Source organism: Pholis gunnellus (genome assembly GCF_910591455.1).
Source record: "Pholis gunnellus genome assembly, chromosome: 21".
Classification (NCBI taxonomy): Eukaryota; Metazoa; Chordata; class Actinopteri; order Perciformes; family Pholidae; genus Pholis; species Pholis gunnellus.
The window spans coordinates 17,848,471-17,876,369 of NC_136548.1; the positions used below are offsets into that span (position 1 = coordinate 17,848,471).

The 27,899-nt window shown below is 42.2% G+C and overlaps 3 protein-coding genes across 4 annotated transcripts in view; 2 read left to right on the forward strand and 1 right to left on the reverse strand.

The window, feature by feature from the left end:
* Positions 1–9,366, forward strand: part of LOC306712972 (rho GTPase-activating protein 44-like) — a gene marked incomplete at its 5' end in the record, with an annotated part of 30,875 nt that extends 21,509 nt beyond the window's left edge. Inside the window, 4 exon segments of the mRNA XM_079182467.1 lie at positions 208–705; positions 1,666–1,781; positions 2,658–3,041; positions 4,919–9,366. Of these exon segments, the coding sequence (XP_079038593.1) occupies positions 208–705; positions 1,666–1,781; positions 2,658–3,041; positions 4,919–5,076 (1,156 nt within the window). The 3' untranslated portion in view covers positions 5,077–9,366.
* Positions 9,367–9,555: 189 nt separating this feature from the next.
* On the reverse strand, positions 9,556–13,163 carry tex47 (testis expressed 47; the record flags this gene model as incomplete). Its single annotated transcript, XM_079182951.1, has 8 exons — positions 9,556–9,590; positions 10,103–10,250; positions 10,335–10,463; positions 10,700–10,778; positions 10,905–10,969; positions 11,051–11,154; positions 11,601–11,673; positions 13,047–13,163. 8 exons carry the CDS (start codon positions 13,161–13,163, stop codon positions 9,556–9,558), a joined length of 750 nt encoding a protein of 249 aa, XP_079039077.1.
* Positions 13,164–14,400: 1,237 nt separating this feature from the next.
* Positions 14,401–26,673, forward strand: ndel1a (nudE neurodevelopment protein 1-like 1a). 2 transcript variants are annotated; one of them, XM_079182139.1, is made up of 10 exons: positions 14,401–14,452; positions 15,881–15,977; positions 19,125–19,278; positions 21,386–21,534; positions 22,196–22,332; positions 22,467–22,640; positions 23,236–23,330; positions 23,446–23,591; positions 23,778–23,849; positions 25,752–26,673. In XM_079182139.1, the coding sequence occupies exons 2-10, from the start codon at positions 15,892–15,894 to the stop codon at positions 25,828–25,830; spliced, it is 1,092 nt and encodes a 363-aa protein (XP_079038265.1). In that variant the 5' UTR covers positions 14,401–14,452; positions 15,881–15,891; the 3' UTR covers positions 25,831–26,673. The 2 variants fall into 2 exon arrangements, with proteins under 2 accessions (XP_079038265.1, XP_079038266.1); XM_079182140.1 differs by lacking the exon at positions 23,778–23,849.
* Positions 26,674–27,899: the final 1,226 nt, after the last annotated feature.

The window sequence follows — 27,899 nt, forward strand, 5'->3', positions numbered from 1 at the left end:
GAGCACCTCTTCTTTATTCCCTCTGTGCTGTTTCCCCCCCCGGAGCCCTCACTTCTCCCTCCTGACACAATAGTTAATATTCCTCCCGAACTTAAACTGATGAATCGATTCATCCCACTGCTCTTAACCTCCGAGATATGAATGAATTCCTCCACTTTACCTCCAGCTCTGTCCCCCCAGGAAACATTGACATGTTTGTCATTGCAGCTCGGATGATGCATCCTCCAATTGGTCGGACTCCTGTTACGCCTACCCCTCCCCCGAGGAGGAGAGGCCGCCTCCCCCTTACCCCTCTTCCTCCTCCTCTTCCTCCTCTTCCTCTTGCTCCTCCTACTCGCTCCCCCACCACCATTTCTACACGCGAGCACCTCCGGGTATGCGTCCCGTCGCCCCCAACCCCGAGTCCGTGCCCCCCGGGCCGTCCCCTCCCCCGCTCCCTCACTCCCTCTGCCCGTCCCCTCAGCCGCTCGACGTCAACTCCAACCCCAAACCCGGTTCCTTGCACCTGCCCAGACAGGCCTCCCCGTCCGACGCTTCGCATGCGGCCCCGCCCGAAACGAATGGCTCCACCCTTTACATCAAACCCCCGCTTGTTCTCACTCGCCACGACCTGTTCCTGGGCTCCCCCAAACCCCCCAACACCCCCCTCTCTGCTCCCCCTCCGTGGGCCGCCTGTAGCCGGGAGAGAGGAGCCAAGCTGACTAGGTAAATACCAGAACGCTGCCTAACTCGCCCGTACTCCCAAACACAACTCACACACAAACAGGAGAGATGAGAGAGGGATGGGTGAGGAGAAAAGGGGGATGGGTGAGATTAAGATACCCCCCCCCCCCCCCTCACCCTCTCCTGTTCTTTGTTCTTATTTATTGTGTATCCGTCAATCATGGAAATCAATTCTCTTTAAGAACGCCATTATCAGATCCATCTTTTTTTTTTAATATAATTGCCGTGAATGCGATCCATAACTTTCCACGTTGCCAGGATATTTCAGGAGGCGGTTGCCAGGCAACAAAGGAAATTCAAAGCTTTCAGTGCACGGCATTATAAAAAAAAAAAAAAGAAGAAGAAGCAGTGGGCGTTAATGAGTCATACCAGTGGGCGCAAACATCAGACCTTGAGAATGAACAGAAACAACACGATGTGTGTGGAGTTAACGTCTTTGTTATGTTTGATATTGAGCCCCAAAAGATGCTCGTGTCCCCCCGTCCCCCGTCCCCCCCGTCTCTAAATCACTGCAGCTTCAACCATCCACTCATGCCTCATCTGCAGAGCGTCGGTCGGAGTATGAACTGGTTATGTTTCGACCTTCATTGGCATTCTGGCTGCGCTGCGCCGTAAAAAAGTAAAATCCATTAAGCCATTTGGGTTTATTTGGGATTTTTGAACTGCTTTCTGCTGCACGGCATTACAGACCTCATGTTCGCCTGCAAACAGTGGTCACTCTGGCAAAGTTGACACGGAACTATGGGTGCTCTCTTTTTTTTATTATTATTTGCCAGGAGATTTATGGAAACACGGTTGACATGTTATTAAAGAGAAGAGAGACGCATGAGGCAGCTTGTCATTCCTGTGTGTGTGTGTGTGTGTGTGTGTGTGTGTGTGTGTGTGTGTGTGTGTGTGTGTGTGTGTGTGTGTGTGTGTGTGTGTGTGTGTGTGTGTCCTCAGTACTCTGAAGAACAAGGAGCTGTCTCCAGTGATCGGACAGAAGATCGGACTCCAGGGACTCCAGGGGATGACTTCTTGTGGACAGTCTGACCACAGCCCTCACACGCTGAGGAGAGGTAACGAGGCATCAGTCTGAACGTGTCAAAGTTACAGAAGATTATTTCAAAAGCCTCAGGAACCTGCACATCGGTTTGTAAATATGCTGCCAATCAAACATGTCGGTCTCAAGTTTTAATCTTGGCTTTATTACGGTCCATGGCTGTCGCAAGCACAGTAATGAGCTCGTCCGGTCTACGATCAAGCTGCCGTCCTCGTAGCTACTTTCATTGGAAAAGAGTTGGCTTTTTCGGTTGGATGATTTTTTTAAATCAAGATCACCAACCCGAGCTTTAAAACTTGTGGTGAAACCAGCAAGATTTCACTTTTTGGAGGAAATTATCCAACCTAAAAATCCAGCCCAGAGTCGACAACTCTTTTCCAATAAAAGTAGCAGCAGCAGCTCCAAAAGTGGCAAAATCTAGCAAGTCGTCAGCTCGTCACGTCAAGCCTCCCTACAAAACCACGCCCCCAAAATTATCAGAATGAACGTGAACAACAAACGTGGCTATTGTTAGCACTTAAATCATTATTTTGCATTCATGTTAACTGCTTGAATATCACACAAAATGTGAGCAAAATGGAGTTAAAAAAAGTGCCATTTTCTTCTCTGCTCGCGCAGAATTATATATATTCTAATTAATGACAAATGTAAATGTAATTGAGGATCTGCAGAGTTGATTAGTGAGAAGTGGAGGCGAGCATCCCTCGCTTTCATAATGATCATTAAATTATCATTAAACGGGAGAGTTTACTCATCACGGTTAGAGTGAAAACAGCTGCATGAAGTCTGAGAATGTTTGAGTCATAGTTATCTCTGGTTGGGCTACAGGGACGGTCCAATGAAAGACATTATTGGAGTTGAAAGAATTTCTTTCTTTCTGGTCTCTTTGCAGCGAAGAAGCTGGCCCCGATCCCCCCCAAAGTCCCGTACTGCCAGTCGGGAGCGATGTCCGACCAGTCGACGGGTCAGCCGTCTCCGGTCAGCCTGTCGCCCACTCCCCCCAGCACCCCGTCCCCGTACAGCTTCAGCTACCCGCAGGGATACGCCACCATCGGCTCCCCGGGGCAGATCCAGATGGCCACGGCCCCGTCCCTCTCCTCTCCGCCCTCGCTGGCCGGGACGCTCACCAAGGCCCGGCCGACCCCCAAGCCGCCCCGGACGAGGCCCAGCTTGCCTCCCCCTCAGCCCCCCAGCACGCCCGGCACCAGTCCCCAGCCTCTGGATCACTCGACGGGCCTCCTGGACGGTTTGTCTCCCGGGGAGAGCATGTCCACAGGTGAGGCGTACGAAACCGACCGCAACACATCGCTGCATGTCGAAATATACATTTCAATTTGTGCTTTTACTTTATTAGATTTACACATAAAGTAGTTTGCTTTTTACTCCTCTGGATTTATCTGAACACATGAATTACTATAATAATAATATAGATAACTGTAACAGACTCTTTGCACTTAGTTACCAGAAACGTTTAGCAACAAATACATTCATAGTTTTCTGATAGATTTCCACCCAGCAGCGTACGAATGTTTACGTGACACGTCTCTAGACGCCAGCGCTGGTTGGAAAAAGAGCACATTTACAGAATGTTAATAACTGTGATGCTCAATAAAATGTCAGACTGAGACGCGGGTGGCATCCAGATATTTATTCAACAAAGATTAAAGAGGCAATTTACCCCAAAACCCTCTTACCTGGAGAGCTTTGTTATCCGTTTATAGTGTTTTGGTGTGAGTTGCCTCGTTTTGTACATGACTGCTTTTCTCCAGTATAATGGAAACATATGGTCACTCAGCTTGAGGTACATTTATATTTAACACAATAAATCTGCACTTGTTCTATGTTGTCTATTTCTGGACTTGATACTCTTTACCTATTTGATTTGTTTACATCAGCGTTCTCAGTGTGTTTTCGTCTAATTTTCCCTCTTTGTCGACGTCTCTTATTGTCTCACTTACAGCGGTATGAGCCGAGAGGTTCAGTGTGATTCTGTGTGTGAGAGGGACTTTTAGGGTAAGCAGGAGTTCCTGTGCTAAAGCCTCCCCCCCCCCCCCCCCCCCCCCCCCATCCCTCCAACCCCTCCAGACATTTGACCTCTTCTCATTATGTTTACACCGACACACAGCGGCTGTTGTCAGTCCGGCTTCAAACCGTTCTGTCGGCCTTTGCATGGCGGCTGAGACTGATGCATGGCTTCCACGGGCTGAACAGACCGCGGGGGGGGAACCCCAAAAACCTCCAACCTCCTCTGCCCTCAGGATTCCCACCCATAATGCCCTGCTCCAGCTGGCTTTGACAGTCACTGCCCCCCCCTCCCCTCACCCCATACCCCCCCCCCCCCCTCACACTCCACAGTGTCGTGCTCACCGCTGCTCCTCAGTCAGCACACTTCCTGTCTGTGCAGTTGTTCATCACACAAACATGCATTAAACTGGGGTCAATATGTCAGTTTATACATCAGTATAACTCATCACATCGATGGTGGTTTTAGGGTTTTGTCAGAGTTTACTGAGGTGTCAGGTGTAAGCAACAGGGACGCACGATATGCATGTTTGTTTTTGACCAATTTCCAACAAATTCCTCGCATCCAACACTGATGATGATGATGATATTTTTCATTTCATCGCCACTTTATCATTAACGTTGCACTCCACGGATTTCACTCATAAAACATCTGTAGGACAGATTAATAACAGATTAATGCCTCTTAGATGTTTAAAGTAGCAATCCTTTAGATATGAGTCCGGGTTTATTTCTGTTTGAGTTTAACAGTCTGACGTCTTGGACACGCTATTTTTTTAAGGAGTTTGGTGCATAGTTTCATTTTTTTGAGTGTAAACAATGGAGACAAACTGTAATACAGCATTTTGTTTCTGGGAATGACACCACAGACACCCAGGTCATAATACTGCAAATATATATATATTTCTATACTGTCATTAGTGGGCCGTAGGTTTGATCAATTGTGTCCACATACTTTTGCTCATAAAGCCAGTTTATTAATACTCACTCCAATAAGCTGCCTTGTATATCGTGCACCCCTATTTCACTTTATTCATTCCTTATGACTCTACTTCTTTTTTTTTTATGCCCAAATCAACAGTATTGTTTATTTTACTCACAACCTCTAACTCCGTCTGTGTTTCTCACCAGATTGTCTCTGTAACTTGGACTTCCCCATCATCGACGTGGACCTGGACGGTATCTTTGACTTGCCCCACATCTCCCCCTTCAGGAACTCATCGGCACTGTTTGAGTCGACCGACAGCGGAGCGGAGCCGGCGGGAGAGTCTGAGAGCACAGTGCTATGACGCCACTGAGAACCCCCCCCCCCCCCCCCCCCCCTTCCATCAGCTGATTAAATGAAACACAACAGTACTGCTGCACCATCTCACTCAAACCCCCCCTCACTCATTCATTGACCTTTCACCTCTCCAGGATTACTTCAGCCTCACCTGTACTCCATCCAGACGGGTCCACTTGTAAAAACCTTAAGAAAATAACAACAAAAAAACACGCCCCTAAAAGAAATCAGACGAGGGAGCTCTGACACTTCATTTGTCATTTTATGTTGGCTGTTTTTAATTTAATTTAATGTTTCTTTTTGCCTTATTTGACTCACTTGCAATATTGCCTTTAACTTCACACACGGGACTGGAAACCGGCTGCTGGGAGCATCGAGTGCTCTTTGCTGCTGCTGCTGCTTCTCATGAGTGAATTTTTAAAAAAAGGAAGAAGAACACAGATCTGTCCGTCCGTCCTGCCAACACTTCTGTTCATCTCCCGTCTCCCGTTCCTCCTCCATTCCTCAGCGGTATCAGTTCTAAAAGCCTCGCTCCGGCGTGTGGCGGCAACAACAACCCCCTAAATTCCCGTCCCACTGTGAGTGTGCCAGTACGTCGTTTTGGAAAGTGTGTGTGTGTGTGTGTGTGTGTGTGTGTGTGTGTGTGTGTGTGTGTGTGTGTGTGTGTGTGTGTGTGTGTGTGTGTGTGTGTGTGTGTGTGTGTGTGTGTGTGTGTGTGTGTGTGTGTGTTTGTATGTGTTTGGTAATTGTACTATATGATGTTGCACTGTTGGTGTTCGTGAAACAGGAATGCATGTTTTTAGAGATATCGGAGAATAACTACCAGGTTGAACGCCCGATCACACTTTTCTCTGTATTTACATCAATCAGGATACAAATCACTGAATATTTATTGTTTATATTGTACATTTTTAGGATATATGATACATTTATCATTTTAAATCAGATCATATTTTGTATCTACAGGAGAGCTATAGAGACACCATTTCCTCCATAGAACACAGCAGATGCTGTCAGGGAGCTAATAAACATATATATATATATATATATATGTTTATTATATATATATATAGGTACAAAATGAAAGGGGCGGGATGGTTGAGAATACTAAAGGAAAAATGAAACACTCCATGTGTCTACACGTTATTCTTTTTTGTTTTGTGGGATTTTTCATTTTTCCGTATCGAGTAGTTTCAGTTTTAAGAAGTGGAGCTGACTCCACAGAGACGTGATGCCTGGAGTGTGCCACCAGAACATTTGCTCAAATTAATCTCAATGATTATTGATTGTCCGGCCAATCAGAGCTCCTGCTGCTGCTCTGTGGGTTGGACTTTGGACTTTCCGTTTTTTGGTCTCCACCACCTAATTACGTCTCTTTAGCTGCTAAATTCTCCACGATGTTCACCAGCTAGTCTCTAGCTGTGTCGGTCTGCTGTCTGCTGCCCGGCAGGTAGAGAACAGTGTAGTTTTTCCACGTACAATTACAATTACAAAAGCGGTAAAGCTGTACTCCGTTGGCACGCTTCAGGCTCCGTTTGTGACGTTCTGTTACAAACATCTGGAATCATTCTTGATAAGTCGTCGTTCAGCTGAGCGAGGCTCAAGTCCTCCTGCCCTGAGGTGAAATAACATCCCATCATATCATAACAAAGAACTGAAAACAGTCACACTCACAGGACAAAAAGGTGCTGTTTCTGTCAACAACAACAACAAAAAAGCCTCGGTGGCAAAACGAGCACACTTTTCTTTCTGACGTTGCAGTTTTCCGTTCCTGCGCCTCCCCGTCGCAGCTCACAGCAGCCCGTCTGATGACGCTGGTGTTTGTCGTCTATATAAGTGAACCAGAGGCAAGTGCAAAGATGTGTGTATATGTGTTTATTTTGATGAGAGTATTTATACAGATATATTTCTGAATACTTTTTACTAGGTCTGAAGAGTTGTGATTGTGAATCTCATCTGAGGATTTAAAACATTGAAACACGGGACCAGACTTTCGCTGCTGTCGCATCGAAACCTTTTTCAGGAATCAGGAGGTTTTAAGAGAAAACTTGAAAAAATCAATAAAACTGGAGAAGCGAGGTTTGCATACGACAGCGGCGGTTTTGTTATTTGCCTTGTGGTGGGTTTTGTTGAGACCTGTCCAGATTTGAAAGACTTCATTTGGTCCTGAGAACATCCACCACACACGGCCTCAGAGTCAGTGAGCTGCTCTGCCATCCGCTGATCTTTAACGATATTATTCACGGGACCTTTGTAAATAGCAGAGCCTCTGTACATATGTGTTCTGTATATAGCTGCAGGGGAGAAATCTAAATCTATATATATATATATATATATATATATATGAAAACGCTGTATTGAAAAATATAAATGGCGATGAACATTATATAATGTTGCTGGTTGTAGAACAATATTGCCACATTCACACGAAATAACATCGAGTAAAACGAGTTTTTATAAAGAAAAACAGCTGATCGTGCTCTTGTTGCAGGATTAACCTCTTGAACCCTGATTTTAGCTCTACAGCTACAAAAACATTACCACAGAGTTTATTAATGTTGCTTTTTAATTCTTTGTTTTGCTCGTTCCGACACGTCACTGCAGCTAACGTGATGCTACGTTACATTTAATAGAAGATGGAAGATGTCCTGTGCGTCGTTTTATATATTTACAAACATAGTGCAGTGTTTGATATTTCCAAAAAAAAAAAAACAGTTGGGATCTTGTTAATAATTTAAAATGATTTTCTGTTTGTTTGCAGAATGTTTGTCCACCTGCAGCTGTAATGACGGAACAATCACGTGATCCGCCGGGTTTAAGAGGTTTTAAGAGAGACTCTAGTCACATTATAAATATGATAGATGTTATTATAAACTACGTTCAGAGAAATGACAGGACGTTTTATAAAGATTAAGGGCTGCAACTAACGATTAGTTTCATTATCAATTAATGTGCGGATTATTTTCTTAACCGTTTGGTCGATAGAACAAGAAAAAATACATTAATAACTCAGAATGATCAGAGGTTTCTTATCATTTTCTGTCAATCAAATACTAATCTACTAAAAGTCCCGGCTCTACTACAATTCACACCAATTACTCAATCAGATCCTCCAGCTGAGTTCAAATCACGACACGAAACGCCGTCACCGGTATTTATTATTTTAATATTTGACTGTTCTGTGCTGAGGTGAATGGTGTGACCTGTCTTTGTCTGGATATCTGTGTTACAATGTGCTGCTCTTCGTTTTTTGTACTAAAGGGTTTTCGGATTAAGGATTGTACAGAATCCATCAAACACAACTTTATGAACAATAAGCCTGTCGAGCAGAGACAGTTTCCAGTATTACAGCTTTTTGCTAGCATGCCCTCTGAGCACTGAAATACGAAGGCCTTTTTTTCTTACACGAATATGTGGAATGTATCGGTGATAGATGATGTTCACCTCGTAGGTCGTGATGAAGGCGGTTGTGTGTGTTGTGGACATAGTTTCAAGTAAAGGAGGGTGGCGGGGCATCTGATAGAAAGTGTGTTATGACCAATGTTGGGGGGGGAGGTCGGGGGGTCGGGGGTCGTTTGATTGGACATTGTCCTGTGTGAAACTCAGCAGCATGCTTTTTTTTTAACCATGCCTATGAACTATGTCTCATCTTTGGTCCTATATAAATGTGCTTGTATTTATTTTTTATAAGTGAATAGATCGACCTTTATGAAAGAGGAATAATTCCGTGCTGCCCTCGAACCATTTCTTAAGTCAAACTCTCCGTCGACCGTTTGTTTGAAACGATCATGATTTTTCCTCTGTGTTCCATTGAAACAGTACGTTTTCACCCTATTTATCTATAGCAAATGTAAAAAAGCACATCTGGCTCAGAACAGAGGCCACTGTCAGGAAGTCAATCAGCGAACACGTTGGGAGAGAAGTCTGCGTTAAAAGGACTAAAATGTGACTTTACACTGAAATCATACTGCAAGCAAAGTTCAAAGAATCATGCTGAACAGGTTTGTTTTTACTCGTACAGTTTGTAGATTACACTGTGGTGCATGCAGCCATTGCAATCCAATCATCCTTTTTCTTTTTCTTTTTTGCTTAAAGTAATGGGGGCCAAAATAAAAAAGGGAACACGTGAGTGATCAAGGAATCTTTTTAGACTTTAAAGTTCTTTGTGTCAAACTGTTGTGACGCTGTGGACTCGTTAAACGTTTGGAGGGAAGAGGAAACGCCTTTTTCTTGGACACGCTATCTCCCGCTCACCAAGTGGAACACAGTGTAAAGTAAGATAGAAATAAATTAACCTCATCCGAATGTTGAAACTATTAAAACATGTTTTTTATATTACTTGGATTTTCTGTGCTTTTTGTTGTAAATGTGGTGTTCAATGTTATTTCACTCAAACAAGTTTGGAAGAAGAAATAAGAAAACAAGTGAAAAGTGCGACAGTATTTCAAATGTTGGTATAAAACTGCTGCAGCGATTTCTCCTTCAGTCACTTCCGAGGTGCTCTGGTGAAGGCCGAACATTCTGCAGAGACGTAAAACACTTCATTACATCTCTGGATTGCGAAGTAAATCACAATTTCACAAAGTGTCTGACGGTGACGGCGTCGAAATGCACCCGACATGCAAACCGCTGTGAGGAAAAGAAGTCAGAGGATCACCAAAGTCATTTAGATTAATCCTCTGGGGAACATGAATGTCATGACAATCCATCCAATAGTTGAGATATTTCAGTCTGGACCAAAGAGGTGCAGCGACACATCGCTAACCCTTGAGCCATCACCATAGCAAAGTATGATGTAGGTTTAATAACACGATTCCTTACCTTTTGACCTTTTGACCTTTTCTCCAAAAACATTAGACTGTAGAGAGGCAGCTGCTTCGTATGACTTGTCCTGTGAAACGAGAATATAACTTAACATTCGTTCTTATCAACGACTTGATTCATCTCAGAAATCAACAGAATTATCATGAAGTCACTAATATCTTCCCAGGATTCATCTCTCTCAGTAAACGCCTTCATCGTACGCCTCTTACCGGCGTTCATGATGACGTTTAACGGCGAGCAGTACATCTGCAGGTGTTGTTGAGGAGTCAGGAGCTCGTCTCGAGTCAAAAGCTTGTTGAGAACATTCTGAGAGACGATCAGCTCCGGAGACTCATCCAGCACTGACCCAGGAACAGCCTTAGAGTGTGCAGTCAGGGGATAAAAACCTTCATGTCGTGGTCATAAAAACGGGTTAATGTATATCTATAAAAGTAAACTCACCTTAGATCCTTCAAGGTGTTCACTCAGTTTCTGCAGCGCTGACAGGACGCAGCAGACCAGAGTCTCTGTGCTCTCCTCCTCTTCCTCAAAGCTCTTCGACTCACCGGCCATCTGATCTTCCTCGAGTACCTTCAGTCAACAACATCAAACACTCAAAACAATCCTCATGCATACAGATTATAATTCATGAGGACAACACACAAATTAGATGGAAAACTCTGAATATAAATGCGTGGAGAAACTTGATGAATGCTTTTGAAGGCTCGCGGAGCAACAACACACATGACTGCAACACTTTAATCTGTCCCCCAGCTGGATGTTAATGAAACCCTCAAAGACCAGAAGATTAAAAAACAACGACAGACCTTGTAGCTCCACTGTGGGAACAGCCTGCTTTGAGGGTTCTGTGCCATCAACACAACCTTGGAAGCTTCCAGGAAGGCACTGAGACGAGATGAAGAAATAATGTGTACGGTTTCATAAACAGTATCCAACAATAACAGGCTGAACATTTAGACGTTTCTCTATTCTACGGGGACATCATGAGGATGTAAAGGGACGTATCTTTACCCGTCGGGCTGCTGTTGCATGTCTGTGAGGTCTTTCAAAACAGAAACCAGGACGTCTCGAGATGACTGGAAAAAAAGCACACAGGGAGCTTTGAGTGCACGATATCACACTTCACATCTTCTTTAGAGACAAACAGTAAAACTTACTTCGATGACATGCAGTAGACAGGACGGATAAATCAACAGCAGGCCCGTCATATTATCCAACATATGCTGTTTCTTGAGCTGAAAGTTGAGTTTTTCGTAATGAGCTGTGTGGAAACAAACAACAGGACAGCTTGTTGCAGCAAACTGAGAAACTTGAGTTGTCAAAACATAGCCGCAGTGGTTCCTGAGGCTTTTATTGTGGAATTCCTCGAGCAAGAACCACAAAAAAGCTGTTTCAAAGAAGCCCAAAGACTCATTTACACAAAGAGGTGGGAAAGCTATAAAAACGAGGGAAAGAACAGCCGTGAGCTGCTCTGGTGGCAACTGCAGCACATTTTTGTGATTTTGATAGTTGGAAAATGGATGTTTCTCTGTGTATTCAACCGTTTGGTGAGCAAATAGAGCAGATCAATACATTTATCACATCAACCGTCACCCTTCATTTCCCCTGAAGGATAACTGGATTGAACCGGTATAATGGTGATTGGTTCATTGATTGAGCTACTGTGCTCTCGCTGTTTGTAGCTCTAAAGGTAAATTGCTCGCTGACCTCCCAGTTCTGTCCTGTCAGCAAGATCTTGGGGGAGCCGAGCAATCAGTATCAGCCGCTGTAGCACGATCCTCTGTAGACGAGACCGTGAAGGAAAGTCTTAGAAAGACCTGCAACAGGAAGTCCTACAGAGTGCTCCGTCACATATTACACACATACAGGAACATGCATGGACAAACAGAGGATCATTTCAATGAATATTGAGTTATTTGACATATTGTACATTCTTAGATCTTCGACTTCAATGGTGAAACAATTATCTAAAACTACAATGATCATCTGTGATTTTAAACAAACCGCATCCTCCTCCCCATCCGTCCTCTGTGCCATAAGCTGGTGAAATAAACTAGTCCCAGTTTCCTCCTCTTTCTGATTCTTTGCTCTCATTTCTTCCATCTTTCTTTCTCTCTGTGTCCGATTCAAGCCCCGAGTGAGTGGAGCCCTCAGTGTTTATACCAGCTTATATCCTAGAAACCTATTGTTCTCCCGGATGCTATAGAACAAAGCCTGCTGCACTCTGATGCAATTAACAGGTATATGTGGAGAAGGCAAGAGCCAATCACAGGCCGGGACAGCCTCGTATTTCAGGTTATGGAAGCCAATAGGAGGAGGAAGTGTAGGTATGGGGACGGCAGAGCACACAGAGTTAAGAAGACTAACTTTATTTGGTCTAAAGCTCGTTCCTTCACAACATAAGAGAACTGATTCAAGGGGAAATTATACATTCCTGCTTTGGTTTAGTCTGAAACAAATAATTAAAAAACTTAATTTCAATGTTCAATGTAATTTCAACCGTCAGACTGTCTGTCAGCATCTTCTACACGTTTTTTTGTATTAGGGCATTTGCTATTAAATCTAATTAAATGCGATCCTTCTAGAATATATATACAATACATGTATAAGGAGGAAAACAATCTAATATATGTAAATAAAAAAAAAAAAAGTATAAATTAGGAAATGTCTGAATAAAAAAATAACAAAAGTAGGCCTAAGAAATTTGTCAAATAAATATCAAAATGTTGTTATTTTTTCTATTTTTTACATATTTATTATTTTAAAATGATAATGCACATATATTCGATAAATTAGGCTTTTATTTCTACACTTCTTTCTTTATCATTCAATCTCTGTATTTATTGAGTAATTTCTTTATTTAACTATTAATAAAGCTGTATTTTATTTTATTTATTTTATTGTATTAAATTATTTTATTCCTAGTTATAATCGTTGTAACGTGTTATATGTAAATAATATTTTGTATTTGAGAGACATATTATTTCATAAAAGAAGAGTTTCACGAGATCAATATGGCTACTTTAATGTTGTTGATTTTTTTGACCTCATCGCGCAACTCTTTTCCTTCGCTTGTGGCGCACTCTGATGACGTCATCTCACATCGCCGTTACCTCCCGTTATTGTTCCACAGGTATGCTAATGTGAACAAACCTCTGTCGTCTTCCCGCGAGACACGTCAAACATGGACAACATGTCCTCCTCCTCCTCCTCAGTAACGCTTCGTTTTCCCAAAGAAACGTATTTTCTGGTCTTCTGTGAAGAAGCCATGATGCTAAAGTTAGCTTAGCTTTAAGTTAGAGCCGCTGGACTGTTTGGATAAAGGGGTGGGGGGGGCTCCGCTCTCTGTGGGTTACCATGGTGACGTGTCATCACAAAACGGACCGGTCACGTGTGACGTCACTGCACAGTGCCAGTAAAAAAAAACAAAAAAAACAAAGGTCTATAAAATGTGCTTATTTGCTCGTGGTAAATAAAAATGATGAGACATTTAAAGACAAAAATATATTTCCCCTAAAATGTCTTTTTATTTTGTTTATGATTACATTTCCATATAGAAATATATATTTATAAATTACTGCCGGAAATTTCATTTAACCTCATAATTTTTATCATAATTGACTTACTTATTAACTCATTATTTAGACTTTTGAAGAAGTCAAATTATTGATTTCGGCTATCTGATAACTTTCACTAAGTTTGACTTACAATATTATAATTTTGTCTTTGGAAGTTTAGGTTTTGACTTATTATCTCATAACTTTGGTTTATTATTTCTTATGTTATCATTTTTTAATTACAGTTTAATAATTTTGATTTCTGATGTTAACATCTTTTATAATATATAATGTATTATTTTATTTTATTTTATTTTATTAATTCTGATTTATTACCTAATGTTTTTGACTTACTATCTCATGATATTTATTTGTAGATTCAACTTTTTATTCTTTTATTTCATACCTTTGACTCATCATCATCATCATCATTTTGACTTACTATCCTTTAACACATAACTATGAATTTTGGAAGTTAAAGTACTGACTCTTCTCTCATAATTGTGAGTTCGGATCTAATAATTTGTCTTTTTGACGAATAACATTGACTTACTCATCATTATCATCACTAAACGCTGTTGCAGTAGATGCCCAGCAGGTGGTGCTATTTTAACAGCAATAGTGTTATTGCGCGTCGTCATGCGCAGTTTGTGTGCAGCAGTGAAGCTCGTGAACACAACAGAGCAAGTGAATACAGAGGAAATCCACCCTAAAATATGTTCGCTCTCACTGTGGTATTTAACGACTTTTTACTGTGATTATCCACATTTATTTTTCCCAAGCTAGAAATTAAAATATCACAACTGAATATTTGACACTTTCAATAAACCTGAGCCCCACACATCAGAAGAGATAGTATTCATATTTATGGTGTATTCTCCTTTAAATGCCCGCTGAGAGGAACCAGCAGAGATCATCTGACATCAGAGACGTGCGGCCTCAACAGCTCACATCAGCGGGCAAAATGGACTGATAAACACCGCTGTTTGGGGCGATGTTCAGGTACTAAATACAATATAATTTATTGCATTTTATCTTTGTTTGGAAACCAGTAAAGATATAAAACACTAGAACCAACATTCGCCGGGGCTTCTGCAGGTCGTTTGCTCGTTTGCTTGATGTCAGGGTATTTATATAAATATCTTATATATATATTTAAATTATGTAATTTATCACATAGATTGCAGTATGGTCAATGTTCAACAGGGTCATGTTCCCTGTGGAATTAGGCTGATATCTGCATGTCTAAAATAGTCAGATTTTATATTATAAAGCTTCCTTAATTTACACCTGTACTTAATCCACCCATTAAATCATAGAATATATTCATTTTCATTTTATAAAGTCATAGTCCAGCATCAAGCTCGTGCAGTTTAGATGGCTTTCTGACTATATAATTATGTTTTTTTTAATTTAAAATAGCCCACATAAAATGGCCTATGTTGCATTTTCCTCTGCTGTGATAACATTTGAGTTCCCCTCTGTAGTCTGCAGGCTTCTCTTTGAATCTAATCTGAGGCTGAATTATTCAGCGGAGTCACAGAATGAGATTGTTTACAGTAGAAGTCAGTGACTGTAAAAGCAGCCGTGCTCTATTTATGGTTATTAGGGATTGTGTGTGACTGAGCTGTTTAACTCAGTTTGTATCTCCTCGGCCTCTTTGTGGTTGTAAAGTGTTTTTATTGGATGTCAAGAGGACTCGCGTGCTTTTTTTAAACGTGATGCTGGAGGTATTTACTCTGTGTTATCTCGTTCAAACCTTTAAACCTCACTCACCATTCTGATTCAGGCTTATTGACGTTTTTGGACGCAGGAATTCAAGTGGATTTGTGCAGCACTTCAAGGCTTTATTGTTTGTTTTTAATATGGAAATCTGTCTCCTACATTTCCTCTTACATTGCCTTGGTGCTTATTTTAGATGTCCAAGTTTTGTCTGTAAGCTAATATCCACTGACTGGTGACACCAACAAGTTTCTGAAGAGCTTCTCTGTATCTTTCTCTGTCACCTCTTTAATTAAAGTTGAATCATCATTTAAATAAATGTGTGACGATGAATGAGGCTCCTTCACGTACAGATGCCTCCAGGATTCACTTTAGTATGAAGGTTGATCAAAAGAAAGCTAGTGGGACACATTGTCAACCAAGTTACAGATTCGTAGTGTTGTATAATGTTTTTTTAATGCCAATATAAGACGTTCTTATGGAAGGCCATTAACCAAACGTAAAAAGCTGTTTTCTTGAAACTCTGTAAAGAAGTGTGTGGTTCCTCTTCTGGGAGTCTGACGCTCTGATGATTAGTTCCCAGCTGAGGTTTAAATCTCTGATTTTATATATATATATATATATATATATAGATAGGGGAGTTTGTTTCAGTTTCAGACCTTTTATCTCATTTTAATCACTCGTGTTTTCTTCTTCGTTCCTCTACAGATTTGTTTGCCATGGAAACGGATATGACACCAAAATTCTCCTCAAAAGACGAGGAAATTGACTTCTGGAAGACTCGTTCTCTCAAGTACAAGGAAAGGTTCGTGACCTGGTTCCTTTGCTTCTTCGGTTACGTTGTGACGTCAGCTTAACTCGTTGGTATTGTTCTATATGTTTGCCTCTAAACCATCAACACGCTGCCTGAGTAGAAAAGACCAAACTATGCTGAATATTTAAAAGATAATAACATCGACGAATAAACACATTGTTGGTTTTGGTCTGTTGTCATGTTCTGAGTACACCATTGTTTTTGGACCATTTCCATTTGAGGTGTTCACATTCATAACTGGAGCGATTTAAGAGTTTTAATCACGTGTTTTTCTGATTATTGAAAGTATTTGTGTCATTCTAGTGCAATGCATGAACACATTAATGAGGTAAACAAACATTTTACAGCGTCAGAAAAGATGTTTCCTTTTGTCCTCGTACGCAATACGCCGAAAAAAAGGTATGCAGACGCACCTGTTGATGATCTGGGTTCATCCCTTTAGTTCAACAGGTAGTTTCCAGCTTTGCGGCGACAGTTTGTTTTCATCTTTTTCTCATTTCAGCACAACAATACCGCCGCACACAAAGCTCCATAAAGAGAATGGTTTGACAACACAAGAACTTTGTTGATCCCACATGGAGGGAGTTCAGTTGTTACAGAATAGAAGTGACGAGGTGATAAAAAGACAAATGTTACATTTATTCACTCGTTGATGTGAAGTTGACTGGTCTGCACCTCTGGGATGAACTGGAGCGACATGTGGACCACAGGTTGTTCCTGTCGGATCACGAGCTCTGATAATAACCCCGCAGGTTCTTTGTGTCTGTGGGAACCACCTCAGGAATGTTTGATCTGCTACGTTTCTTTGTTTCAGTCCCATTCTTACTCTTTCAATCAAAAAGCCAGCGTTGGAATATCCAGTGACAGCTTTTCTTTATATGTGGGACGAGCAGCGAGAGCTCCAGTGGGAACCTCTCCCTTTATTCCCCAAAGCGACGGCTCATGTTTCACATAAAAGACTCTCGTGTCTCTTTGTCCTCGCATCTCGTCACGGTTACATAATGTTACTCAAACATCTTAATCATGTAAAGGCGGATAAAATCAAATTTCCTGCACCCGAAATGAAATCTTATCTTTCAACACGTCACCCGATTGAGATCGAACTCGCTGTGATGAAGGAAACAAAGTCGGGCCGACACCCGGTTACGTAAGAGTCTGTAGACAACGAGATAACTTCCTGTTTGTGTGTGTGAGACATGCAGCGAGTGATAGAAGTGTTTTCTTCTCCTGATCCATCTTCATCAGCAGCGTTAACAATATTTTACACTTCTAACGTTACTGTGAGGAACTTCTAACTGGTCCTGGACCGGTCTCAGTGTAGTCCTGATCCTCTATGAGACCTCCATCAGTAAAGAGACCATCAGAGAGAAGATGGTCTATTTCTATGGAGTTATTCTTAATGCTCGTCATCGGAGCCGGGCAACGGGAGAACCAGAACCAGGACTGAGAGGAGCCGACTGTCAGACCCTGCTGCAGTAACATGAGAGGATTTCTAAAGAGACTCTGGTTCTCAGAGACACTTTAGTCCACAGGGAGCTCCACAATGAACACAAAATGAAAGTTCCTTGCAGTAACTTTAACGGCATTAAATACCTCACAGAATTAGAAGTGATTGAAAAGCACTCGTGCGTTTACTCGTCACAAAATTGTCAAATTCAGAGTTAAAATGAGTGTTTTCATCTTGTGAAATGTTCTTCTGGAGGATTCCCTCACACTAACTATTCTGATCCACTGGAACATCTTGAATAAAGAGTAATAATTGAAGAGGAAGCTCCAGTCTGCAAAATTAGTTGCAGCCAAACCCTTTCCCAAGTAGAAGCGGTTCAAAGCGAGGCCGAGCGTTTCCACAGTGGGCCGATCACGAGCGTTCATAAATGGTGTTTTCTGACTCTGTGCCGCCTCCAGCGCTTTCACTCCTATGATGGTGGCCATTTTTAGACCGCTGGCTCTCTGTGTGTCCGTCCCAGTGTGTTCATCCGTGGCCATATCCACAGACGCTTACGTAACAAGCACTTTGTGGTAAAGCCGTTCAGTGATCACATGTTCTGTGAGGTTGAATGAAACGTCAGAGATCAGACGAACTGAATGCACACAAATGTCGCTCGGTCTATTTTTGTACGTTGTTAGATAGAGTAAGTCGAGTCGGTTTTATGTATTTAGCCTAATTTTGCCTCAGAGGGATTTACAATCTGTACAACATACAACGTCCTCGGACCCTGAAGGAAAAACTTAACCAAAAGAAATACTTACAGGGTGGGAAGAAACCTCAGGAAGAGCAGCTGAGGAGGGATCCGTCTCCCAGGACGGACAGACTAGAATAATGTGAAAATCTATATGACAAAATGATGCAATCACCATCCTGGTGAAGGAACCTCACAAACAGCTGTGTTTATTAAGGAAACGTAATGACACACTGTCCTGTGATGTGCACGGCCCAGGACAGGAGGACTCAACCGTCCACACGATCATTGGATGTCATATTGGTGACAAGAGGTGCCTGCAAAGAGCCAAAAAATGATGTTAAAAGACGAAACCCACCCAGACACAGCCTGTTCACCCTGCTGCCGTCTGGAGAGAGAGACAGAAGTATCAGCTGCTGCACCACCAGACTTCAGAACAGCTTCTTTCTCCTGAATTCATCCTCCACCCTCTGCATGAAATATAGTTTATTTCTGTTTTGTTATGGAGCAAAATGGAACTACAATCTACATGTCGTTGTGCAACCCTGTTAGAAATAACCTTGTAATCTTGTATGCAGTTGGCCGAACTGGAGGAGCAAAATGTTCCAAGTACAAGAGGAACTTCTGTCAAATGTGGCGCATACATTCAGACTGTGTTTTCCCTCTTAAGAGCTTTGATTGGTAATTGAAAATGTTGGATGAGATTTGTTGTTCAGGAACATAAAGAACATAAATAAATATGCACATAGATAGAAAGGCTATTACAACTCACTCAACAGCAGCATACTGTAGTGATGGTGAATATCAGGTCTGAGTCTGTGGAACATTATCTGGGTCAGAGCTCCAGCGGCCACACGCGATAAAATAAAGATAAACATGAGGTGGAGTGCATGGCGACCTCTTTCTGTCTCCACTCTGTTCTCTAACTCCTCCTCCTCTTCCTCTTCCCACTTGTCAGCTGCCAGGAGGCCCGGGAGGAGCTGCTGGAGTTCCAGGAGGGGAGCAGGGAGCTGGAGGCCGAGCTGGAGGCTCAGCTGGGCCAGGCCGAGCACCGCACGAAGGACCTGCAGTCCGAGAACGGAAGACTCAAGAACGAGGTCGACTCGCTCAAGGTAACGACAAAAGTGTCTCTGGAGCAGTGGACTCGCGGTCGCATCATCTCAGGTCGACGTCCCAAAAAACACATGATGTGTGTAAGAGTTAGTATTATTGATAGATGTGAATACATCTGATTCTGCTCACTGCCGCTCGGCACGATGTCTTTACATCTGAACTCAGGCTGGACAGCATGTGTTTGTCAATACGTAAGAAAGTCGACCTACCGACACCTCTGAAGCTCATTTAATCTCATGTGTTTATGTGGCGCCTAACCGCCTTTAGGAAAACTAAACGGAGACCTTAAAGAGACGATTCCCTTGAGATCTGTGACATCATGATGTGCATTTAACACATTTGATCAGATGATTGAGAAATCCTCAAAAACCCAAAGACTCACTGCGCTGTAAGCTCTGAACCGAGCCAGTGCAGCGCGTCTCCATATTTACCCTTGAAATGAATATTTGATGCTTGTGTATTTTTAATTTTTTTTTATCTCACCACTCGTCCTTGAGTGCAGCCTCTTGGGAGAAGACGTGAAGTCTCGCTGTAACAGCTGCCGCTCTGCTGGATGCAGCGCTTCTATTTGTTGTTTTTACTGTGGACCTGCAGCTTTGCCTCTCTGCTTACAGGTCAGAGGTCAGAGGTCACAGGAATATTGAGACCAACGCAACAAAATAACGGCTGATGAGTTGTCATCCATGACTCCATGTGCAATCTAAATGTAAATCTCACCTCAGGAAGGTGCTGATGTGACGCTCTTTTCTAATTTCAACTCCGTCCTAAGCTGGTTGTGTACTGACGCAGCTGATCTGTGTGACTCTCATACATTATGCATCAGGTTGTGTCTCTCGCTCCATAATTGCAGAAAGGCGGGAGGCTCATTTCTGCGTCCATGTTTCCAGCAGGGATGAGATGTTTGTGCCAAAGTGTCCGTCAGGTTTTTAGCTTCCACACATCCGGTGGGAGAAAACACAATAGTGATGGTTTTCGCAGCAATATTGCACTTTTGTTTTTGCTTTTCATGAAACGACACTGTTGGCTCAGTTAGATGGTTTCCCCGCTGATGGTAGTCGTCGGTACAAACAACACATTTTCAGGAAAAGTTTTAGAAAAGTCATCCATGTGAGACGCTAACTTCGTGGTTTGCTGCAGAAAAGCCTCGTCCCTGCAGCTCTTTATTAAAGCTACGGTGGCCTTGAGGTGCAAAGCGTAACAGCGCGTCACAACACGACAGCGTTACCGAAAAACAACGTTTCACAAACAAATCAAGAAATCTGAAAACACGGCAACATTTTATAAAACAACGCATCACAGATAAAAGCACGAACATTTCATATTTCATACTAAAGAATATGCAACATTGCAGAAAACCGTTGTAGAAAACACAATATTTCTGAAAAGATATTTCAGTAAAGACAACAACATCTCTAGGACTCCCCCATCTCAGTCCATTAGCTGGTTCGTCGACTAATCGACCGAGATCTTTGAAGCCAATATGTTGTTTTCTATGCTTTTTCATGCTGAATGATTAATTTCAGAGAAGCTTATGATCTATCTGCTAACGGACAGATTTAAAGTGATGCTTTTGTTGATTCTTTGCGGAGAAACTCGCAAAGAATCAACGAATCGATGAGCCGACAACATTTAGTGATCGTTCTTTGGTCGAGGACATTTAGACATTTAACAAAATAAAGCAACAAATAAGAAAACATTTCCAGAAACTCAAGCTGTAGAAGTAATGAATTGTTGACATGTTTGTGTTTTTCACCTCAAGGCCACCGTAATGTGTCTAAACTGTTAAAATATTTCACCGCCGCGTTAAAGGGACGAAGGCTCAGACTCAGAGGGCCGTGTGGCTGCAGTCAGACGCCTCAGCAGCAGCAGATGTAGGTCAGACAGTCGAGCCGCCGGTGCTTATTGAGCTGATTGTCTCGGAGGATATTTAGGTCACACTTCCAACAGAGGGGGAAACGAGGGGAGCGATGAAAAATAGATGATAGCATGTAGGTGGTGAGCTGCTGAATCGTGTCCTGACATGAAGCTCCCGTGTCCGAGATTAAACACATGTGATCGATAAGGTGCTGCCTCTCTTCATCCTGTCCTCCTCCTCATCTTCCTCAGGAGAGGTTTGAGCATCAGTACGCTCAGAGCTACAAGCAGATCTCCATGCTGGAGGACGACCTCGGGCAAACACGCAGCATCAAGGAGCAGCTCCACAAATACGTCCGAGAGCTCGAACAGTCCAACGACGACCTGGAGAGAGCCAAAAGGTCTGAACGGGCCCGCCAAAATAAAAGACCAAAAGCTCTTTTCATTCTTGAGAGTTTTGATGTTCCTGAGTAGCATGTGATCATTTTTTATGTGTCGCTAAATCCAGATTTATTTCTTTATTATAAGGATAATACAAGATTTAAAATACGTATTCATCATTTTATTTTGTTTTATTCACTTATTCAGACAGACTTTGTTACATTTAAATAAAATGCAACCAATGTAAAGTAGATCCCTGGTTGGGCTTTTAAACAGATTATAAGACTTTTAAAAACATAGACCGACAACTACTGTTAACATTAATTCAAACAACAGCAACAGAAATTAATAATTAAGAACAACACAGATGGAAAGAAGTTATGTTTCCTCATAAAAGCTCATTTTTATGCCTCACTAAATAAAGATGTATTAATTTGTATTAATAGTACAGTACAGACAATATTGTGACCAAATCGGCTCCTTTGTGTTTCCCTGTTTAATGTTTATGGGAATTTAAAATGAGCAAATTGGTCAAATTCAATTAATATCTTCCCCTGAATTGGATTAAAATCAATGCTGCAGATATTGATCGTACTTGAATAACCGGTGATACATAGATAGGACATGCAGGATATCGGAGGATATTTAATTAATGTTGCTTCCTCTTTGACGCTCTCTCAGAGCGACCATCATGTCTCTGGAGACCTTCGAGCAGCGTCTGAACCAGGCCATCGAGAGGAACGCCTTCCTGGAGAGCGAGCTGGACGAGAAGGAGACTCTTCTGGAGTCTGTGCAAAGATTAAAGGACGAAGCCAGAGGTGATTATGGACTCCATCCTTCTATTCTTTACTAATGAGCCACGCTGTCAATCACTCTCTGCTGCTCATTAGCATACAGCTGCTGCAGCAGCCACAGATCTGGGAGGAGCTAAAACACATTTATTTATTTGTAGACATGCGTCAGGAGCTGGCCGTACGAGAGAGGCAGTCAGACGTGACCAGGATGTCGGCTCCAAGTTCGCCCACACAGGAGAACGAGAAGATGGACACTGCTGTTCAGGCCTCCCTCTCTCTCCCTGCGACCCCACTGAGCCAGGGTCTGGACAACGCCTTTGCCAACCCGACAGGTAGCTGCAGCCGGTCTTCCCTTGAGTGCTTTTTTTTGTTCTCCTCTCATTATGCAAGTAGTTCTTTGTTGTTTTCATGTAACTGTGTCTACTGGTGAAATAAGGAGCACTTCTGGTGCTCTCTGAGAGGAAAGAAGTCATCTTAAAGAGGAGAAACTGAATGTTTTTGACTATTTTCAGGGTGTAGCATCAAAGAACAAAGCCTTGTCTTTTTCATATGCTTGTTTGTACACATGTTGTCGTGGTCGGGTGTAAGATTGGACGGTGAATATGGAAGTTACTGAACATTGTAGTAATAATTTAGTGTCTGTTTACCTGCAGAGAGAAAGTATCTAGAGCATTGCTTCTCTTCTTTATCCGCAGACAGGCTGTGCACAACATCTTCTTATTTACGATGTGGTTCATTCTAGTTACTTTCCACCGTTTAATGTAATGTGTCACATTTTAAAGATATGAAAGATGGTCATTTGACACGACAGCTGTCAGAGGTAACGTCTGACTGTAGAGTAAACTACTGATTGTTTATTTGTAGGGAGACCTTAACGAGTGAATATATCTATATTTAATCAAATAAAATATATTTTTTATTGTTCAGCTCTGTCAAACGGTTTTGGCAGCAACTCTCCGTTGACTCCTTCTGCCAGAATATCGGCCCTCAACATCGTCAGCGATTTGCTCCGGAAAGTCGGGGTGAGTCACTTCCTGTTTGCAGTGATTTGAAGTGATTTCTTTCCCTTTTCTCCTCCTCGAGAGTCCTCGTCTGGTCCTTCACCTTTTTCTGTTTATGTTCATGTCTCCACCACAGGCTCTGGAGTCCAAGCTCGCCGCTTGCAGGAACTTCGCCAAGGACCAGAAAGCCAGGAAGGCGTACGGTCTGGACAACAGCAACGCGCTCAACGCAAACACAGCCAACTACTCGCAATCGCTGCACACGTCGTATTACGACAAAGCGTGAGTGAAACCAAAAAAACCCACCTGCCTTTTGCTACGTGCTTCATCTCTTAGTAAGAAGTGAGGGATGAGTCATGAGGAGAAGTTTGTAATTCCAGTCCTTGGTTGTGTTGTAATGGTAAAAGCTCTGATGTGTCTGATGACTGGAGGAGAATCTGAGACCTGTGTGCGTTTCTTTCCCAGCAGGACAGAGATGGTCACATTCCCTGCACTGGTTCTGGGTAATCGTAGCTCCTCCTGTTACCTGAGTGTGTCGGGGTGCGTTCATGCATGCTGCTGGTGGTTTTAACAAACCTCTTTTCCCGTTCGGAGCTCGTAGAAATAACCGTGACTGTGGGATAGATGGTGTGTCCACTGGTGGTGGGATTTACCTGCTGTCCTTTTAACTCTAAGCTGAAAGAATAGATCTGTTTTCCTACTAGTTCCTACTACGTCTAACCATTAACTTTAATTAACAAGGTGAATTTTAAAACAATGTTTGTCAGAAGCCTCAAAGAAGAGAAACTACATTTACTCACAGAAGCCGACAGAAATATGTCTACAAATCCCATAAAACGACCAAAACCAACCGTGTGTTGTGTTCTCTCAATACTTTCTGACTTCCCTGCCCTTAGTCAGAGGTTCCCACTGAAGATATCAACCTTTTAAATACAAATATATAGTTTATTTTAAGTCTACAGCCACGGTGGCAGCTCTGTGAGGCTGTAACATTTACACTTTCACTCAAAACCACCAATCATGATGGCGATGGAAGAACAGTCAGAGAAGCACCGAAGTCAGTATGATTCATCATCTGGGGACCAGGAATATCTGTTCATTCAGGGAGTAGGACTGTGTGTGTGTGTGTGTGTGTGTGTGTGTGTGTGTGTGTGTGTGTGTGTGTGTGTGTGTGTGTGTGTGTGTGTGTGTGTGTGTGTGTGTGTGTGTGTGTGTGTGTGTGTGTGTGTGTGTGTGTGTGTGTGTGTGATGGAGTCAGAATAAACTACAGTGAGTGTGTTCATGGTGATGAAGGAACAACAGTGAGGCTCATTGATGACTCAGAGGAAGAGAAATACAGAATAATCAGCAGACTTCTACGTTCAGCTCTGTCTCCCTCTGCTCGTGTTGTTGTTGTGTGAGGCCGGCGGTGTGACGGCGTTCAGTGTCTCTGCACAGACAACGAGGTCATTGTCCTCCTGGTGTCAGAGGAGGGCGTTCGTTATGTTCACCTTCAGGCAGTTCTTACTGCGATGGAGGAAGATGTGATGAGAAAAGAGTGTTGAACAAGTACTGACCAGATTGTTTACACATTCATTCATCAGATGTTCTAAAACAGGGAACTTCTCTAGCTCTGTAGACTATATTACATTTTTTTTTTCTCATTCTCACACTCTTTAGCAGTTTTCCATATTTTAATGAATCATAAACATGAATTCTGATGCCTAATCTTCCATGAACTACAGTTTCAAAAGAGTTGCATGCCCTAGATGTAGAATGATCGGTCTTTCATTCCTACTGAGCGGTCCGGAGTCATGACTCAGGTCTCAGCCACACAGAGAGATGCTGGTCACAGAGGAAACCAGTTCAACCAGTCGGCCGGACTAACTCTGCGGCTTCCTTTTTCTACTTTCAAGTTCCATTTATAGCAACAAACGCATAACTTTGTTTAAACGACGTCATCTCTGTTGAGGAGCTGCAGCCTCCTCTTTGTGTGAAAGGATGATGATGATGATGATGATGATGATGATGATGATGATGATGAGTTCATAATGAGGAGGAAGAGTTTATCTGACAATGTGAGCAGTTTTTTTTTTTTCTCTTTCTTTTCCAATCGGCGTCCCTTATTATGGGATTCCAAACCGAAATAGACTGATTACATTGAATTTAGTTTTTCATGTTGGAGTTAAATAGAAAATAGACGAGTGAAAAATCTTAATAATTTGGGCAATTCATTAAATAAAAGAGATTCAATTGAACCCAACTGAAACTGATAGAAGTTTATTTTCCTCTTTTGTTGAATTGTTCAGAAATCAGAGATGTGCTTCCATACATTTCAGCTTGTTTCATCATCGCTGCTTAAAAACGAGTCGCTTTCCTTTGGAGGCGTTGACCTTTTGACCTTTGACCCATCAGTGGCTGCTTATGTTTCTGTTTAAATGGAACTCTGTTATGTTTCTGCAGCAGGACCGTGAACGGACTGACGGCCATCACCGCCCCTCCTGCCGCCTCCTCCCCGGGCTTAGTGCCGCTCGCTGTGTGACGGTGAACCCAACACATCTCTTAAAAAAAAAAGAGAAGAGGGGAGAGCGCCACACAAATACTGTAAAACGTTATTGATGTACCGTTACGCCGGGCCTCTCTGTTGTTCTGGGTCCCTGTCTGTATATTTCATGTGTTACTGTATCTGCTGTTTGCTCACCGGCTTCTACAAAGATCTGCTCTTCACATATTTAAAGGTTCCTCCAGGAGCTCACCCTGATGTGTGCACCATATCGTCTAAAAGAGGAAAATATTATGCAATTAAAATGTGTTTTTTTTTTTTTCTCCACTACTTTAACTAGCAATAACTTCAGTTAAGTGCACTCTGAAATAACCAGTTTAATGGGTTTGCACACGTGCAGATGTCCTGGATAAATGTGTGCCACATGGCTTCCATCAATTATTGATGTCTTCAAATCGTCCAACATGTGTCCTCAAGAGGTTTCACGTTTTAAACGTTCTCTCTGCTGGTTTTTGGCTTCTTACTGTTAGATCGTGACCCTTTTGATTTGATTGCATTTGGTCTTTAGAAGAAGGGAAGGAGAGTCTCTGTAGTGGGTCAAACACACCATCTTTCCTCTGGACTGTGTGACGGGATGTGTACAGTATTGGTCATATTGATCGTTATCTATAGACCGACGGTTAAACGATGCCGTCGTGGTGTTCGGACCGGCGTTCTTGTCTTCTAGTCAAAAGTGTTTTGTTGTTTTTAAAAGCTTTTGATTTATTACTCGACACTTTTCACACGAGTGAAGCGCTCCGACATCGTGTGAACTCGCTTTTATTTTCATGTGCAATATTGCTTGTTTGTTATATTTTGTGGGTTTAATTTATTTCAGATTTCTTTTACGGCATGTTTTAATAAAATGTGTAATTAAACTTCGGCAGCAGTCGGTTTGAATTTGTTTGTGTTCGACGTGAAAATCAATGAGCTCTCTTTAAACTGGTTTGTTTTTCATTCTCAAAGTCACATTAAATCAATAATGTAACCGACTACCGTGACTGCTGACTCAGCGTTTGTCATGGTTTAGACCTCGAACAAGTCTGAAGAGTCTGCCGTCTGATTTATACGCCCAATGACAACGACTGGAAGACGGGAAGGAAAAAACGTGACAACCTCAAACTCTACGTTGTGCATTTGAAAAGGTCCGAAAAATAAAATAAAAGCAGGTTTGATTTATAGTTTAGGAGCTAAAACAGCAGTATGGCCCTTTAATTAAATTAAATGAACGCTGCCCCCTGGTGGGCTAAAATGTAAGCACAAGAAAAAGGCAGCTGATTTTTTAGCAATTTGGTCATTTAATAATTATTCATGTCTCAAAACAGACACAAAATAGTAGATTGCAGTTATTATTCATGTGTGTGAGTTATCCAACATTCATCCACCGATGCTTCATTTATCGAAACAAAAAGTTTGGTTTCTTGCACAACAGAGAAGTGTCCAGTACAGATGTCTCCATTACAGATGTCTTCAGGCTGTGTACAGGAAGTTATTTATAGGTAGTGTCCACTTCCGTAGAGTCTTTGGAGTCGTGTCGTACAGCAGGGAGGTCATTCACCGCTGCTCCCTCCTCTCCTCTTCTTGGCCACCTCGTCTATCTGCCTCATCCTCCTCTCAAAGACCTCCAGCCTCTTGGCCTCATTGCGTTCTCGCTCCCGAGCCCGGAGCTCCTCCACATCCTGGAAGAACATGTGTCTGCATGATGGAGGAAGAGGAGGAGGAAGAAGAAGCATTATGTTGATGAATGATGGATAGAGATATGCCCTTAAACATATTAGTCGATCAATAGAAAGGAAATCAACTATTTTGATAATTGAATAACTGTTGTAGACATTTTTGTCAGATATTTGCTGGTTTCAGCTTCTGAAAAGTGAGAATTTGCAGTTTGATTTTGTCTTATTATATATATCTTATTATATATATATATATTAATAGTTAACTAAATATATTTTAGTTTTGGTCTGTTGATCAAAACAAACGGGACATTTAAATATCTCGTCTCAGTTTGGAGACTACTCATTTTTAGAAAACAAGGAGTCAAGTTTTCAAAAAAGTCAAAAAATCCTGAG